This window comes from Berghia stephanieae, chromosome 2, assembly GCF_034508935.2.
Source record: "Berghia stephanieae isolate SIO BIC M18660-M18661 chromosome 2, UCSD_Bste_1.3, whole genome shotgun sequence".
NCBI classification, from domain to species: domain Eukaryota; kingdom Metazoa; phylum Mollusca; class Gastropoda; order Nudibranchia; family Aeolidiidae; genus Berghia; species Berghia stephanieae.
The window spans coordinates 11,805,147-11,824,482 of NC_088361.1; the positions used below are offsets into that span (position 1 = coordinate 11,805,147).

Here is a 19,336-nt window from a genome sequence, read left to right on the forward strand (position 1 = left end):
AAAAAAAAAATAAGGATAAAATCTAAATTAACCCCAAAAAAATAACATAACTCTGAAAATGAGGATGGTGGTCATTGAAACTTCTCTTCACATTTAAATTGAATCTGTCAATCCCATTCTACAATCCATCAGAAAATTATGGACTCCATGATACTGATTAGGATTTAGTTATGGATTGGTCCTTAGAAAAACAAAAAGAGATCATCAATTAAAGCACCTGGTGTTTATTACCAAAGGAGATTAATAATAATAATAATAATAATAATAATAATAATAATAATAATAATAATAATAATAATAATAATAATAATAATAATAATAATAATAATAATAATAATAATAATAATATTCCCTTTATTCATCCCTAAGGGGAAATTTTTCTTTAGTGTCTATTCCAAGGGAAGACTGGAATAACCCAGGCGTCAGCCGCAGTGCAGCGCCGCAAATTGAGCTAAGGCTAGGTGACTTGCTCAAGGCCACACAACGTGACGGGTAGTCGAACTTGGTACCTTTTGGATACGCTAAGCCACGCAGTCCCATAATTGATACCATAATAAATATTTTTAAAACATCAATTAGAAAATATAGATATTTAATAATATTACATCGAAGATTTAAGCACCATCACTACCACATTTCTATTTTTTTCCCTTTCAGCCGGTGGAACACAACAAAAACGCAATCATTTTCCTCTTCTTCTTTTTTTTCCCATCACAGAACAATTGAAAAAACTGAAGCAAATTTATAAGGTTTCAATCTTTATATGAAAAAATTGTTCAAGACTTCTAAGATTTTGGAACAAGTTTATCCAATACATATTTTTTTGGGTTTTTTTATTAAAAGAAAAGAAAAGAAGAAGAAAGAAAGAAAAAAAGGATTAAAAAACAAAACAAATCAAAATAATTGGAATGCCCCTTGACACAAACAATACCTTTGAGAACGGACATAAAGACCTCCATTGGGATTCACACAGATGGTATAAATATCCAACGCCTTCAGGGCATACTTGAGAAGTCGAACATAAACCAGTATCTCCTTCGGCAAAAACTGTTTACTGTTTGCTGAAAAATAAATAAAAACAACCAAAAAAAAAAATGAGATATCTTTTCTAATTACTACCAATATAGCACAGCAAAATGACTACTATGTGTGGAGGTAACAGAATGCACACTTAATATATTAAAATGATATCATTGTCACCATGCAAAAACACACTAAGAATTTCCTAACCATTACCACTTTAAATGTTCTTGAACTGTAATGATGTAATTTCATTGGCAATTAGGTCCTTTAAGAAGTTATAAATTGTTATGTTTAGGTCAGAGGATATCTGTAGCTTCAGATTCTATCAGTGCGAGTGTTGGTAATAAAAACATTGGGGAGCAATTAATCAAAGAGTCTTACTCAAAGAGGCAAATGAATAAATTCAATATGTTTTGATCACTTGAAATGAAATGAGACCATGGAATGGCAGCCTCCTCTGAAACGTTTGTTGGGGAGAATGAAAGGAAGGAAGCAGCCCAGAACATGATGGCTCAATCAGGGGAAAGATGTCAGTGACATTACAAGGATTGGATTCAATAGTCTGATGTCATGCCGCCCGGCACGGCGGCCATCTTGGTTCTAAACAAAGAAAATCATTCCTTTTTATTCTTCATGCTGGCTAGAACTTTTCATATGTCTTGTGATCAGAATGTGTAAAAGTCAAAACATGATCAAATTTATGTTTTTTCCCCTCTGGATACGCTGTTATGCTCACCGGAGAAATATTTCCTACGGGCGTCCGCCATTGTTCCGATAGTTTAGAGCCAGTGTTGCTAAGTTACCATGCGTTATTATGAAGGAAGTGACGTTACAACTATTGAATCCTATTGCAATGGACAGGACTGTTGCTTGACATGCCATAATATATATATATAGGAGGAAATCGTTAGAAAACAAGTCCTCAAGAGCTATAAGGCCTATCGATGGGATCAGAGTTTATCCAGGTTTCTACAGACTTAAATAAACAGATGTATTGCTTGCTACCATTTTAACAGGACAATATCTTTTCTAAAGAACTTTCCACCAGATCTAACAGACTCAGCTATTGAATCACGACTGGGTTGACGTGAGGGCTTTACCACCTGAACTATTAGGACCCCCTGTGACTGCAAAGAATGAACTATAAAGAAGACAAGAGAAGTGCAATAAGGATTTTATAAATTTGAAAATGTGCTAAACAAATGTCATCTACCATCATTATCATCATCATCATTATTATTATTATTATTATTATTATTATTATTATTATTATTATTATTATTATTATTATTATTATCATCAAAAGAAAAGATAGTGTTAGGTGCATACACATAACAATTAAAAAACAACATCTAAGGACAAACACCCTTGTGCAAAATAATAAGGACATTACGCAAAAGTATATAAAACTAACTTTTTTAAAGAGATTGTTTCATTTCAAGTAAAATTTATTGCCGCCATTAGTGATTAATGCATCGTCTGTGAGTCTTTAGAACATCATGCACCTGTTTTGGCATTGACTCGATGAGGTTTAGGCAGCTTTTGATGATTTTGACATCATTGTACAACACATATAAAAAAAAATGCCTTCTTGAGCTTCTCTTAGAGTTGTACAGTCTTGATTTTGGAGCGCTACTTGATGATACCCCACTTACTTACTTATCCGAACCAGCGACCACCTGAGCTCTAGCCCTTCGGTCTTGTGCCATGACGTAGAAGTTAGACGTCTTTTGTAGTTGTTCCAGGTGACTATAAAGTGTGTTACTGATGCTTGGATTTGGTGGGAGGAATGTGCATCTCAGGTCTTCAAGAGGTTGACATTCAAGCAAGTGATGTGTTACTGTTTCATTGGGGTGTTGACATAGGGGGCAGGAAGGGGATGCGTCTTTTGTAATCTTGCTTAAATGGTTGTTGAGCGGTATGTGTTGTGTTCTTAGTTGAAAGATGATGCTTTGCTGGTGTCTTATGAGCTTATTTAGGCAATCAGTCTTTACAGGAGTGGTCATATGGGAAAACATACATCTACCCGTGGATGATATCCCACAAATTATATATCCATGTCATGTTGAATTATGTAACTATGTCGTGTTGAATATTCATCATTGCCTTTTTCACCCTGGGTCAGGGTATAGGTCACAGACAAACAGTTTCCATCCTTCTCTATCCTGAGCTAACATTTTTTTCTCATTCCAGGTCTTACCACTTCTCTGTATATTGGTCGCCCAAGCTAAAAAAAGGATTTGGTTTGTCCGTCTGCGTTTCTGTAACGGTTTGAGTTTAACGGAAAGGGGTGTTAACCCTTTGCCAACCCCCAACCTGGAGGACCAGGTGACTCAAAGATGGGGGAATCACACACCATTAGTCGCCTTTTACGACACGCTGGCTTGGCGTTGGGCTATTCTTGACCCTCTCAGTTGAGGGACCCCGGACACCACACGGGGATCATGTTGAATATTGCTTATGTAAAACTTGCGACAATACACCAAAGGTAGACTGAAAGTAAAGGAAGGAGAAGAACTTCACAATGGAATTTAGACATGGAGAGTTGCTCTGAAATATTCCATGATCCGCTGGGATGCATGACATGGAGCATGGTCTTGTTGGAAAATTCAAGACCCATCAGGATGTGTATTCCTTATACTAGGAAGAATAATATTGTCTGGAACACCTTAATACTTGTCAGTATTCATCATGTCATCTATTCAATTGAGTTCTTGGATGCCATGGTAGCAAGAGGGGGGGGGGGGGGGGGGGGGCGAAGTGCCCGTGTGGTTAAGGAATTGCACTGTGACCCGGAAGGTCCCGGGTTCTAGCCCCATTCCAGGCACTTTCATTTTTTTCCTTGGGCAAGATTAACCCCCAATTTGCTCACTTGAACAACATGGGTGATTCCAGTTGACACCATACATCCTGTTTAATGGATTATCTATATTCCTTCATGGTAATTATGATGCCCTGGAGGAAGGGCATAATAAAATAAAAAATGATGGCAAAAGGACTCGAAAAAATCACTTTTTGCGGTTACTTTACTGTCTCATGAATATGGCCACTTTTCAGCCTTTCAGACACAAATTTTCTGACAAAACTGACATCTTTGTCCTTATACTAGAAAATGGGTCTCATCACTGAAAACCACTTTTTTTTTTCAGTCATCCGCACTCCAATCATTGTACCTACTGTTTCACCCACTGATGTCACTTTTTTCATCACTGCTCATGTTGCTTCTTTACTGGGCCAGAAGACCTGCTGCAAAAAGACATCTTCTGACAGAGCTGGACGAAATATTCACACCATGCTCATTGAGGGCTTGTTTGAGCTCATGACTACACTTTTTAGGGTCTTTAACACTCTCTCTCAACAGCAAAGCATTGTTTTCTTCTTTTTTTTTTTTGACCACAGTTACCCTTCCTTTTTGACCTGACACTGCCGGTGGCTTTGTGCTGTTTTAAAATGTAACCCACTGTGGATTTGCTAATGTTAAGAGCAGTTGCATTAGCTCTAATACTCATTGTTATTTTTTTCGTCAATGTCAGGATATTTGCTCTATTTTCTGGTGAGCGACCATCAGAAAACACTATTTTGAATGTCGACAAATGGCTTCGAAAGAAGAAGATGATGCATATTCACACTTGTCATCTGACTGCCTGAAAGATACATTTTAAAAAACGGAGGTTGTTCAAAATAATACATTCGTGATAAGTGCTCGAATGTGCGAGGAGTGTGATAGAAAACTGCAAAAACGAGTAGAAACCCAACTGATCCAGGTCAGTGCCATTTAAACCAATCCAAAGGACGACTAACTAGACATTATAAGTAAAATCACTGCTGTCCTAATTAATTTGCACAAGGGTGTAAGTACCTGATCCAGGAGGTTTACAGTTCAAAGTCCCCCAAGTAATGGTCTTGACTCCACACACCAAGGTCTTCATCAGACTTCGACATTCCGACACTGAGTAGGGATTGTTATGGTTTGGTATCACTCCAAATCGCATCAAAGGCTGGGGACACATGAAGGAAAATTATTCTAAAAGGTGTTTACTCTTATGTCTCTATTCTCTTTAACATGCAGACCTGCCAAACCTTCATATTCCAAAAGTGGAAACAGGAGGTCGGAAAATAAGAATTTGAGACAAAAAATAAGAATTTCTTAATTTAACAATGGATAATTATGTATCGAAATGATCACCAACTTTGCCACCAAACACATAAAGACAGTATTCGGGCACAGCTGGCAAAACTACATATCACATGTATAAGGTAATGGAATGGGGGAAGGGAAAGGAGTGCAATTAATTTTCCTACTTAGCTCCTTTTTGGCAACCATTAAAAAAATTTCACCTTTTTAACCCCCCAACACACACACACACACACACACACACACACACACACACACACACACACACATGCGTGCATATATACTCACACCAATCTGACAACTTACCTTATCCTCTTTGTCTTTTGCCTCTACACTAGTTGTGAACAATGACTGAAGTTTCTCATCCTTGATTGATTCTGGGAGCTTCCCATCTCCTGATGCTATCAGTTGCTGTGCCACCTAAAAAAACAAAACAATGTTGATTTTAAAGGTTTTAACGTTTACAACACATTTAGGTTATTTCAACGCCAGTAAATATTAATAAAATGGGATAGTAAAAAAGTCTATAATTACAATTAAAAGAACACGAAAAAAAAGTAAGACAAAGGAGAATTGTTCAAATAGGGAACAAGTGTAGATTCGAAGTGCACATTATCAGTGTACTGAATTTGAGATCACCTAAACATCTCCAGACATAAGCAGAAGATTGCACTAAGAAGAATACTCTTAAATACTTTAAAATCATTATATATTCAACACAAAAAAAATATAATAGTACACAGCAGAGAGATGATTTACAAGGAAATAAATATCATCTCCCAAAACTATAATTATATATTTGACTGTTTCCCATACCGCCCAGGACTTCGACAAGGGCCAGGAAAAAAACAAGTAATCTCATTCCAAGACAAAGACAGAAAGCCGTAAAATGAGCTATGAGGAGATAAGAACTGAAAAAAATATGCCATGAACTTAAAAATTTTGATCATCAAATGCCTTTGACAACATATCACAATTGATGAAAGCCTTAAAAAGGGAATTATTGCTGTCATTTTATGACGATACAACAACAAGCTCTTGGAGGCCCAGCTTCTGGCAGACCCCTCTACACATGGAATACAAGTTACAGGTGACTCAATGTTTCACTGTTTGTTGTTTGTTTTTAAGGACTTTAAGCACCAGTAAAAAAAAAATATGCCCTTCCACCACGACATCATAAGATATCGTCGCCTAGGCATTCCATGAAGGAATATAGATATTTCATCAAACAAGATGTCCAATGTCAACAGGAATCACCCATGTTGTCGAAGTGTGCAAATTAGGGGTTAATAATCTTGCTCAAGGAAAAAAAAAACAAAGTGCCTGAAGCAGGGCTCGCACCCAGTACATTCCGGGCCGCAGTACAATGCCTTAACCACTCTGTCACTTTGCCACCCACCCTTAAAAAGGGAAAAAATGGGTTAGTAAAAAAATTCTAGATATACTGTATTAAATAAATTATAGTAACAAAACAAACCTGAGCAGAAGTTGGAGGAGGAGCAGGAGTCGACTTTGAATCTGCCATTTTGGAAGGCTCATTTGATGGGTTGCTTTATATGGAAATTTAAAGATAAAAAGTATATTTTAAAAAATAGGAAAAAACTAATAAACAGTCGTCACCTCACTGTGCTGAAGTGCTTTCTTTGCTAATGTAATGATGATTGATGAGTAACATGATAATTTCTATTCAGGATCAGTAAAGTATATCTTAAAGTAAATGAAGTTTTTGTTTTTGTTTTTAAGGGTTTTACGGCGCTTGCAACACATTTAGGTCATATCAGCGCAAGTAAAAAGGAAGAAAATGGGATAGTAAAAGGTCTAGAATTACAATTAAAGCATCCAAGAATAAGGCAGACAAAGGGGAACTGGGAACAAATAGGGATCAGATGTAGATTTCAAGAGCTCATTATCAGTGTACTCAGTTTGAGATCACCTAAAAGTCTCATCCAGACACAAGCACAGGTCCCAACTAAGAGGAATACACTCAAATGTTTACAAATCATATATAATACATAAACTAAACATAATACAATGCACAACAGAGAAATGATTTACAAGGAAAAAAATATCATCTCCCAAAACTATAACTATACATTCGACTGTTTCCCTCCCAGCCAAGGACTCCGGCCAGGGTCAGGACAAAACTAAGTAATCTCATTCCAAGACAATGACAGGAAACAATTGGAAAATGGTATGGGGGGAGTATAGAAGACACAGCATGTACCTCCCTGCCCACTATGGGAGGTCAGGATCCCCACCCAGAAGTAAATGAAGCACGAGTTTGTTACATCTTAAAGAGATTAATAAAATGTTGGTAATGAAACAATAGTTCAATAGCCAACATTTATTCCTAATACTACAGTAAAAGTTTACTACTCTTTTTTCAACAGGATTCTAAAGGAAAAGAACACAATAAAGATGATATTAAATGGCAACTTACCATTTGCTGAGTAATAAAGGAAGTTGCACCTTGGCAATGGTTTTAAACTTGATGACGAACACTTCCGACATTCTCAGCAAGAGTTCTCTACCCTGTGACATTTGAAAATTGTATAACATTTACATTTCAGTTCAGTTGTTCGAGTCAATATTGATTCTCCCACACAAACATTTCCAAAATATCTTATTTCCTAAATTCCCTTAAACTAAAACTTCCGAGATAAGGAACAGCAAGGGTCATGATCAAAGCAAATGAGATCAGTGAGATCAGTAACATCAGCAACAATTGGGGTGGGGGGGCGGGGTGGGGGGGGGGGGGGTCAATTAATATGTACAAATGTTTTCAAAACCACTTATTAACAAAAGACACAATCATTAAATTGTCCAAAATGCAGAAAAATGAGTTGTTTTCGAAATCTATAAGCTTTACAAATTATAATTATTTGACAATAAATAACTATAAATTTCAAAAATTTTCAAAACAATTTTTTTTTACAAAGAATAAGAGTGATGAATGAGTAAACAATGACGAAACAATTAACATACATTTCCATTTTCCTGCTCACTCTTGGTACGAATGCAATCAACCAGATTCAACAGAAGCTTGCATGACATGGTTTGGATGCTGCTTGGCAGGGAGTCGTCGTGGACGTTTTTGGAAAACAAGTTGACAGCCAGAGAAAGATCCCTCAATGATAAATTGTTTCTGACGTGGTGAACAAGATCTGCTAGGGTACTGTAAGCCAAAGGCCTGAGAGTGAAAAGTAAAATGTTCAATAAAACTTGACTTTATTATTTTACTAGATTTTCTATTGATTACGTCTTCAATTTAAAATTCTCTATCTCACTATGTGAGAAGTCTACCCTTACAACAAATAATGAACAGTATTTTCCATTCCTGAGGTGAAGTTACTTTCTTGGGATATTTTAAAATAAATAAGTGTAAACTGTTTCTTATTTTAGGGAAATAACCTTATGGGTCTCATACGTGATTGAACAAAGTAAACAACACGTTCTTGTTGGACATGGAACACAGCCAGGTTATCCTATGACCATGAAAAGAAATGAAAAGATTGTACAAAATGGCATCGTGTTAAATACCAAAATTGGAGAATCCAATCTTAACGATTTTTAAAGAATAGCAAATTAAACCAATGGACTACTAAAATAAAGGAAAATTCAAATAAATAATTGTGTTAGCCTTGAAGTTGAAGACTTTTAAAAAATCTCAGACACTTATGCTAACCTCAAAGATTCGTGGGTTGTCCATCCTGATCCAATCAAAATGTTTTCATCAAATAATTTTTCAATGCACGGGACAAACTCTGAAATTAAAAAAAAAATTTAAGTTTGAATGTTTGGCAAATAGCACAAGAAAGCAAACTTAAGGAAAGCAACAACAGAAAAAACTGATAAAACGGCTTTCCCAGGCAAATGTACTCTGCATTATTAGAAGGAATTATATTCAACGTGGTTTTGCGGCAAAGTCTCTTTACTCACATTCTTTTACTGTACTCAAGTACAAAATGAGTAACTTGGACAGTAACTGTATTGTCTCTGTCAAAAAATATATACATATTATAATAGCGTCTACACACATATATGTCTCTTCCTACATGATTAGTGTTGTTATTGGCTTGCAACACTTTGTAAAGCACTCTGAGCACATTTAGTGGATGCTCACATTTTGCTCAGGTTTTTTTTACTGATGTTAACCATGAGCATCAAACCAAGTTGAATATAATCAACATGTACAAATAAAAAGATCTGAAACAAAACTAAATAGCAATGCCAATAACAAACTAATCAATAATAATAATAATAATAATAATAATAATAATAATAATAATAAATAATAATAATAATAATAATAATAATAATAATAATAATAATAATAATAATAATAATAATGAGAGAAGAAGAAGAAAAGAAGAAGAAGAAAGAAGAAGAAGAAGAAGAAGAAGAAGAAGAAGAAGAAGAAGAAGAAGAAGAAGAAGAAGAAGAAGAAGAAGAAGAAGAAGAAGAAGAAGAAGAAGAAGAAGAAGAAGAAGAAGAAGAAGAAGAAGAAGAAGAAGAAGAAGAAGAAGAAGAAGAAGAAGAAGAAGAAGAAGAGAAGGAAGAAGAAGAAGAAGAAGAAAAGAAGAAGAAGAAGAAGAAGAAGAAGAAGAAGAAGAAGAGAAGAAGAAGAAGAAGAAGAAGAAGAAGAAGAAGAAGAAGAAGAAGAAGAAGAAGAAGAAGAAGAAGAATCTTATTATAGATTAGGTAAATTTATTTTTTTTGGTAACATTAAGACTCTGAAACCAAAGGACCAATCGTCATCAAATTTTGCATGGTGTTTACAACTTACATGAAGATGGTTTGCGTGTATTACAATATTGATAAGACATCGTTTTAATACTATCGAAAAATAAAATCTGTTTCATAAAATCCCATCAAAAACAGATGCTATCATGTTAAGAGGGGATTATGTCTCACCTTCCGGTTGGAGACTATGACAATGAGGTGGGAGTACTTGTATTGAATCGATACCAGTTATTAGTTCCTCTCATCATTTTAAATACAATCAATTTCTTAAAATTGATATCAACCATTTTCCACTCTTAACATTGGGAAAGAATTCTAATAAAGAATTCTAATAATAATAATAGTATTTTCTTAAAACCTGACATTTAAATAGGGAACAAAATTGTAATTGAATTTGTAGCCAAAACCTTTCACAACATCTTGTAACTTATCTAGAGAAGTCACTTTACCCTTTACCCATTGAAAAGATGATAAAATCTTACTATTTCTCAAATCTGTTGAGAGAATATGCCTGGCAGCCATCAAAAGTTCTTTCCTCAAGTGAGCCACTTCTTGGGGACAGTTGGACATCAGGCCCAGCAGACCTTGGACCATTTGCTGGGAGTGATTGTTGACCGCACTCTAAAGAGCAATAACGAAAGAAGTAAAACAACATTTAAAAAAAATTAAGATAGTAGTAGTAAGCCTCGCAGTCTGAATAACGCTTGCTGAGAAGTGTGTGATTCAGTCACAGATTTGTGATGTGAATCTGAGACTGTGACTGAAAAATAAAATAAAAATAAAAAATAAAAATAAAATTCCCTTTATTCATCCCCAAGGGGAAATTTGTCTTTAGGGTCTATTCCAAGGGAAGACTGGAATAACCCAGGCGTCAGCCGCAGTGCAGCGCCGCAAAGTGAGCTAGGGCTAGGTGACTTGCTCAAGGCCACACAACGCAGCGGTGGGTGATCGAACTCGTTACCTAAACTAAAGGTACCGTTTTGATAACTGATAACATCAACTTTCAAAAATAATAAAAATGATTGAATGTCAAAATTTACCTGATAAATTTTAATCATATATGCAAGAAAGGAGAGAGTTTTGATCTGGGCTGCGATGAAATCGACAAACACTTCCTTGTTGAACGATGGATTAGCTCTGAAATTTATTGAAAATCAGGTCATAAGTTATCTTGGGTCATGAAACACTATCAGAATTGCCAACCAACCTTAATCATTTAAAAAGATTTATCATGCGGCTATGTGGTCTAGTGGTATGACACTCACTTTCAGATCGGAAGGTCGAGCCTCACTCGGTGCAAAGTTGAGTCCTTGGAAAAGACTCTTTACTCAGATTCGCTCACCGTACTCAGTGTAAAATGAGTACCGTATCGTTAACAGCGTGTTGTCTGTCTAAAAAAAAATGCGTCATGTCTCATCCTACATGTCAAGTATTGCTGTTGGCTAGGACTCCATGTAAAGCGCTTTGAGCACATTTAGTGGAAATTGTGCTTAATAAAAACTCAAGATTGTTTTATTTTTTTAAGAAAAAAAAAGTCTTTGTAGGAAAATTCATTCAGTCATTGAAAGATATTTAATTTGAATTAGTACATTTATTTTTAAAACATGCCTTTTGGACAACAACCTCTCCTCCCCTTTTAACCTATGATAACTCTCAAAATAATAAATGAGGCTATGTGGCCTTGTGGTATGACACTCGCCTTCGGTTTGGAAGGTCCTGAGTTTGAGACCTGCTCTGAGAGGCGCATTGTTGAGTCTTTGGAAAAGGCTCTTTACTTACGTTCTCTCATTATACTCAGGTGTAAAATGAGTACCTAGCCGTTAACAGTGTTGTTATTGTCAGAAAAAAAAAGGATTATCGCCTTGTAGTTGTAGGCATCACGATTCGTCCAACATGTTAAGTGTTGCTGTTGGCTAGGGACCCTTTATAAAGTACTTTGAGCATATTTAGTGGATACTGTGCTCATATAAAATCTCAAATTTTTTAATGAAATGAATGCCCAACAGACCTGAGAGCAGCAGACGGCTGTAGTGTTATGGTATTCATGATAAGAGGTATGAACTCGACCATATCATTCTGTACTTGCTGTTTACATACTTGGTACATCAACACCACAATGATCGGCAACTCAGCCAACACTTTCAGACTCTGAATTCCCATTGGAATGATGTTGTACTGGAAAAAAAAAACATACAAATGACTTGTTTGCAAAGGAGAACTTAAAACATGACAATGTTTGTTTGTTTGTTTTTAAGGGTTTTGCAGCACTTGCAACACATTTAGGTCATATCAGCACCAGTAAAAAGGATTAAAATGAGATACTAACACTATCTGTTTCTCTCTCAGCCAAGAGTCAGGGCAAATCTAAGAAATCAGATTCCAAATACAAAGACAGAAAGAAACTTAAAAAAACAGATATAAGAGAATAGAAGACAAAGCAGGTGACCTCCTGCCCACCGTGGGAGGTCAAAGGACCCCAACCAGAAATGACTTGTTTGAAATGGATAACACACAATACGACAATCGTTGCAGTCTAATGTAAACAGGCTGTTGGTATTAAATGTCATTTACTTGACAGCTACTTACAGCTTGATCACAAATATGTGAAATAATGTCACTATGAGTCGTCAACTAGTCTACGAAATAATTTGAGGACATGTTCTGGAAAAATATCATAGTGGCCAACTATTCAAAGAGCTGAAACAGAACACTCTAAAGTGCAGTACCGTCATGACCCAAAACAGCAGTATGTTTGGACTATTATATAATGAAATCTAGATTTTGAGCCTTTTCTTTTCCTTGTTTTAATTTGCTAGTCAAAAAAGCATAATCCTGTGACATGCAATGGTCACTTCCATACACATAAACAGTCCAATATCTTTTCTCTTTTAATTTTCCTCAGATTGCCAAATTGGGACAGTCAAACTTTTATCGGGACAGTTGGCCTCTATGGGTTATAGATGCAAATAATGTGTTATGAACATAATATGAACCCTTGATGAACTAAGTGTATCTGATCCATTTGACATCATAATAAAAATTAAGAATGTCCCTGAATTCTATTTTTGATTGTTAAAAAAGGACAATTGCCAACCAATTGAGGGATCAGCAAAGTAAAGAATAAATTTCACTATTATAACTCTTAACAGAACGAAATGTCCATATTTGGCCCTTAATTTATTTTTTAAAAATAGAACATAATTCATTTAATATTTCGCAATTAAAGATTAAGTCTTAATCTTATTTTAATTTTAAAATAATAATCTAAATAAACAGCAATGTAAACACAGAAGAAGAAAAAATTATAGAAAAAAAAAATATATATATATATAGAAAAGATAGGAGAAATTTTGTAAGATGGCTCGATGAATCTGAATGAAACTTAGAAAGATGTAAAAAAAAATACCTGAACACTTTGATTTTCAGCATTCTTCTTGTCTGTGAGCACAGTTGTGACTGTGAAAATATCTTGAAGCCAAACTTCAACATTTATGTCAGAGAGATCTTTCACTTTTTTCTGAGACCGTGGCTCGAAGATACGAGGCAAGTGGTTTGGCAAATTACTGTAAATCCCTTTCACAAATTTCATAAACTCTGTTATCTACAAAACAAAAGAACATACAAAAATGTATTAAGAACAAATATCATTGCACAAAAATGACATTTGTGAAAAGTTTTTTTAAAAATAACTAATAGACAGAAAAGATAGCTAATAAAATAAATCAAAAACAGCATATCTATTCAAATGTCACCTCACAATGACCATTCAAAGGTGAAAAATTAAAAAGACAATTTCAGCAAAGAAAAATAAAAAGGTGTCTTTGTATCTTATATGGACACACTCTCATCCAGATAATTTTCCAAGATTGATACTGAATAAAAAGTTAAAATGTTAAAAAATGAAGATATTGTAGTGGTGGTAATGGTCATAGGGATGTTTGGTATGGAAATAATGATGCTGTCAAATTTGAGGTAGGGATAATGATGATGCTGTTGTGTTGATAGTGCTAATTATTATACTGCGATGCTGTGGTAATGCTGTGATGGTGGTGGTAGTGGAGGTAGTAGTTGTTACAAGGTAGTGGTAGAAGTAGCTGTGATGCTGAGGTGATTGTGATAGTAGTTGCAGGGATGTTGTGACTGAAGTGCTAATAATGATGCTGTGGTGAAAGTAGCATTAGCGATGATGATGTTATGGTGGTTTTGGTAGTGATAATTTATTTTGTGATGGAAGGAGTAGTAATGACAATACTGTGGTTTAAGTCTTAATGCTAAGGTGGTGGTAGCAGTGATCATGATGTGGCAGTTGTGACACTGATGATGAAGATACGGTGATAGCAGTAGAAGTGTGAGAGCAGTGATGGTAGCGGTAATGAGGATGATGAAGTTGTGGTGATGAAGCTGACACAATGGTCTTTCACCATGACAGACTGGTCCATTACTACATCCAAATATAATGAAGGCCATACATATAGCACTACTCACCTCCTCTGTCATCTGGGGTCGGTACTGTTTGTGAAGCTCCAGAATGATCCGAATACAAACAAGAACATTGTCCTCATTTTCAATCTGAAAAAGAAATGTGTCCAAAGAAATTTCTAAATATCTTATTTCAAGACTGATTAATTGATAATCAACACATTGATATAATTACATTTCATTGTAACATTTTTTCCATGCTCCAAATGCCTCCATATGTTAAATTGTTTCCCAAATTAGGGTATATGAAACTAAATTTACATGGAACAAATGGAACATTATCATCTATTTGCCTAAAGCCAAAAACTCCTTTTCATCTGATTTCAGCAGAGTAAATCAAACATTTTATTTCATAAATTATAATATCCACTTCAGAATTCAAGAAATTCAATGGTGTAAAGTATGAAGACTGGCTTTCTCTAGCTTCTAGTCCTGAAAGTTTTAAGCTTAAAGTCATTTGAAGCTCAGCACAATGACTGGTGCAAATTCTGCATTACGTGATAATTAATACTCCTGAAAAGCATTTTGAACCTAATCAAAACTCTTTATGTAACAAGTAAAGGTGAAGTTCTCTACATCTCACATGAATGTGTCATCATAAATAGTAAATGATTTTAACTTTCATTCTTTTACAGAAACCCTAAAATAAAGAAATACATCCTGTGACGCATGCAAAATTTTTATGCCATATATTTCACGCTAACATCTTTAAAAATAATAATCTTTTTAAAATAGGAAACTCAACACTCACCTTGAGAAGGCGGAACATGAGAGTAAGAATTTGTTGCACATATTTTTTAAGGTGATCATTGCTTGGTATTCTGTGAATTATCTCAAGTAACAGTTTGCGCAGTTGCTGAAAATCAAAGAGGAATTAAATAATTGTAAGGCAATTGGAGATAATTTGCTTGCTTGTTTTTAAGATTTTTATAGCGCTTGCAACACTTTTAGTTCATTTAAGCACCAGTTACAAGAGGGAAAATGGGAAAATCAAAAATTTTAGATGTACAAAAGTAAGACAAAGGGGACTGGTTCAAATAGGAAACAAAAGTAGATTCCAAGAGCAACGTATCAATGTGCTTAGTTTGAGATCACCTAAAGGTTAAAGTCCCATCCAGACACAGGAACAAGATCCTGCTGAGAGAAACTCTCTCAAATGCTTACAAAATATTATGATATTCAAAAAAAAAAATATATATATATATATTACAGTACATAATAGAGAAATGATTTTCATCCCAAAGCTGATACTGTACAACTGTTTCCCTCTCAACCAAGGACTCCAGCCAGAGCCAAGACAAAACAAAGTAATCCAACTCCCAGACAAAGACAGAAAACAGCCTGATATAAGGAAAACATATGAGGTGATAGAAGATACAGAGTGACCTGTCCACCTACCACAGGAGGTCAAACGACACCGTCCAAACCATTGTAGATCATTTTGAAACATGTGAAAGACAATGCTAATGCAATTATTATTTGTAATCAAAGATTGCAGAGATAATTTATACCATACTAAAACATGTCAATTTTAATATGCTAATTTAATGTTACTCTTGATGAAATATATACCTGAATATTTTGTTCAGCAATAAATTGAGGCTCGCCTTCATCTAGAATCTTCAAGAAAACTCGCATCAATTCAGCCAGAAATTGAGGATACTGAGGTAAAGCCACCACACTCTGAAAAAAAAATCAAATTAACACATGGCATATGAAATAAAAAATAGAATTAATTGATCTATGATTTGCCCGATTTCCTCACAATTCTATTTTGAGCTCATTCCACTGCTGTTAACTTTATGGTTTTGTTCTTGGTTACTGATATTTATCAAAATATAAAAATAAAAAATAAAAGGTATAAAGCTGAGAGAAAAATTAAAATGAAAGACAAATTGTTGTTGATTTCACGTACTATTGTTAGTGGCATTTGGTCATTTTAATGATATATTATTTATATTATGTTATATATTTTGTGTGTATTTAATAAAAGAACTAGAATTAATTGGGGATTTGGGGAAAAATCATGTTTTTAGCACATCCAATATATTATAAATTCCTTAATATTCACAATACAGTGTCGACACTTTTTTGCTGATACGATAGTATAAGAAATTTGTCGCTTACCATGATATGCAAAATCAACGATGATATGTGTAAAAATGATGATGATGATGGTGATGATGATGATGATGATGATGATGATGATGATGATGATGATGATGATGATGATGATGATGAAATCGATTATGAAAATAATGATGATGATGATGAGGTTGGTAGTGACTGTGATGGTGGCTGTAGAAGTGATGATGAAGTGTTTTGAGCGGTTCTTCATCTGGGATTCAAAATCTGAAAACAGGGGTTTTGGAGCTGATCTGATGTTTGGAAACTACTAAATAAATATCTGGTAAGTCCCACCAACGATATAAGAAGCTTCAGCCCAATACATTACCTCAAAACTCTCACTGAGTGCTTGAGCTGCCTTCAGTTTCTTTTCAACAACTGAAAATAATTTGAGACAAAAATCCAGTCATTAAGATGGTAAAATGGACATGTTGTTTGACACAATCAACTATTCCTCCATTGAGAAAAAGATTTTTGCTTCTTTAACTTTGAGTGATGTGGGAATAAACTTTGGTATGAGCATTTCATTATTCTTGGATCAATTTTAAATGATGGTTATGGTTATACAGAGAGATTTTTCACCTTGATACAAAAGACCCAATTCTTTCTAATCTTTTTATTCTACTATTGTCCGCGTAAGAGTAAAAGTAAAACTGTTCACTATCACAGAGGATTAACTGGAGCTTATTCTTAATCAGTCTTCATTATTTTTTTAATAGATTCAATTTTTAATTAAGTAAAATTCAATCAGTAACTCATGCAAATGCTGCTGCTTGGAGTGCTGAGAATTTTAAAAAATTGAATGAAATCAATTTAATTCAATGAAATTAAATTGAAGCTTCTCTATTATTTTTAAATGATAAAGAAAGGAACGCATTCATACTTCCTGGTGTTAAATCAGCAATAAGCTGCACGTATGTTTTGAAAGCTTGCAGCTGAACTGCAGCATCCTCTGGACTGAGTGAAGAGCCAACCATGGTGGATTATGTTTTTTCTTGTGAACAATCCAGCTTCACTTCAGACGGAGACACTGGAAACAAGACATCATATCACAATTTTATCATAAGAAAAATAAAGATTATTTAGAATAATAATACATCGAGTGTCTAGTCATGGAGTAAGAAGGGCATATAAAAAATCGGCAAAAAATATAGGGCTTGGGGCAATAAGATTACGTTTGTTTTGATGTTTTCGGTACGAGTACGGGTGAAGTTTGTTATCGAGATTAGGTCATTGGAGATAAAACCCACTAAATACATTTATTTCTTTGCTATTATATCGAAATGAAAACGAATGTAATTTTATTTACAGCTCAAGTGGTCTTTTTTCTTTGAAATACTGCATTCGTGTTGAAAAACAGTTGAAAATCTGAAGTTGAGAACAAAAAGTTTTGATTCTTGGTTGGAAAATATCAAACATTGCCAGGACATTGGGCTATTAGTACCTGATAATTAATTTCTTTTAGAGCTAGCAATTCTATTACATTTTAGTAAAATTTCCATGTTATCAACCCAACCTACGACAATATAAATTGCTGTATTTTTTTGTATTTTGAATGACCTTAAAACTGTATAATTTATTATCGAAATGAAAAAATATACATTATTTATCTGTTTATTTTTCTTGTATATATGATTTTGGTTCTTTTGCAGCCAATATGGCAATCAATGTTTTCTGTGTGCGTTTCGCCGGTTTGTCGCGATCATAGCAAGAAAAGAGATACTAGAAGAATGGATAGTAGCGGGGTTTTGTGGGGTCGCCCTTTTACACTAATGGTCCGGGAGACGTGGAACAGCATATTGGATAAAAGGGTCAATAGATAGGGTGGAACTCGGTACCACGACTCGCAAAGTTTGAGAAAACGGTCGATGAGTGCAAAAAGAAATGCAAGCTAGGTTGATATATCAGTACGCGTATCAGTATTCAATTCAATTCAATTCAAATATTTATTTATTGTCGGCATTTTAAAATGTTTCATAGATAATGTAGTCAGGCTAATAGAAGCCTTTGACAGACATAGGTTATAACACATAGTGCATAAAACTACATAGTAATACATTTTCCTTTAAAACATTCCCTCATCAAGATTCCAATCATGACACACAAAGAGAAGTAACATAATATTATATATATATATATATATATATATATATATATATATATATATATATATATATATATATATAATATATATATATATATATATATATACGGTTAGATTTATTACAAATATTACATCTGCATGGCTGGTCATTCCATGAGAGGATATGATTTTTGAAAACATTAAAATTTGAAATTTTCCTGATGTGCTCGGGAAGTTCATTCCAAAGCACAGCAGCAGAATATCTGAAAGATCTTTTGCCATAAGACGTTGTTCTGGCCCTTGGAATATCAAGGAGGTTTGGATATCTAAAATCGTATCTGTTATTTTTCAAAATGACCATATCAGATAGACAAGGAGGAGCAATTTTGTATAAAATGTTAAACGTTTCCAAAGCAATTGTTCTCATTCGTCTTATTTGTAGGGAGGGGCTTTGGCCTTTGAAAGTAATTGGTCGTAGGATCTTTTGTCATCTTCATAAATAAAACGCAGTGCTCTTTCTTATATCTTTTCAAGTTTATCACAATTTGTTTTAGAACAGAAATGCCAAGCTAGTGGACAGAAATTGAAATTTGACAATGCAAAAGAGTGAAATATTGTTAACTTGTTCAATTTTGAAAGGTAATTTCCAAGCCTTTTTAAGACATTTAATTGCTGAGAAGCTTTACGGCAGATGGTTTTAATGTGTAAATCAAATTTTAGTTGGTAGTCTATGTCGATCCCTAGTA

The 19,336-nt window shown here is 34.5% G+C and overlaps 1 protein-coding gene across 2 annotated transcripts in view; it reads right to left on the reverse strand.

Moving 5' to 3' along the window:
* Positions 1-17,960, reverse strand: part of LOC144964314 (transformation/transcription domain-associated protein-like) — a 104,051-nt gene extending 86,091 nt beyond the window's left edge. The window contains exons 1-17 of one of the 2 annotated variants that reach the window (XM_078898415.1): positions 17,817-17,960; positions 17,391-17,537; positions 16,836-16,885; positions 15,953-16,063; positions 15,132-15,236; positions 14,387-14,470; positions 13,308-13,502; positions 11,910-12,076; positions 10,942-11,038; positions 10,384-10,522; positions 8,844-8,922; positions 8,144-8,348; positions 7,599-7,690; positions 6,636-6,708; positions 5,465-5,578; positions 4,901-5,021; positions 932-1,061 (exon numbers count right to left, since the gene is read on the reverse strand). In XM_078898415.1, coding sequence (XP_078754541.1) covers positions 932-1,061; positions 4,901-5,021; positions 5,465-5,578; positions 6,636-6,708; positions 7,599-7,690; positions 8,144-8,348; positions 8,844-8,922; positions 10,384-10,522; positions 10,942-11,038; positions 11,910-12,076; positions 13,308-13,502; positions 14,387-14,470; positions 15,132-15,236; positions 15,953-16,063; positions 16,836-16,885; positions 17,391-17,484 — 1,856 coding nt within the window. In that variant the 5' untranslated portion in view covers positions 17,485-17,537; positions 17,817-17,960. Of the gene's footprint in view, positions 1-931; positions 1,062-4,882; positions 5,022-5,464; positions 5,579-6,635; positions 6,709-7,598; positions 7,691-8,143; positions 8,349-8,843; positions 8,923-10,383; positions 10,523-10,941; positions 11,039-11,909; positions 12,077-13,307; positions 13,503-14,386; positions 14,471-15,131; positions 15,237-15,952; positions 16,064-16,835; positions 16,886-17,390; positions 17,538-17,816 lie in introns of both variants that reach the window. The other variant, XM_078898414.1, reaches the window with a different exon arrangement.
* Positions 17,961-19,336: the final 1,376 nt, after the last annotated feature.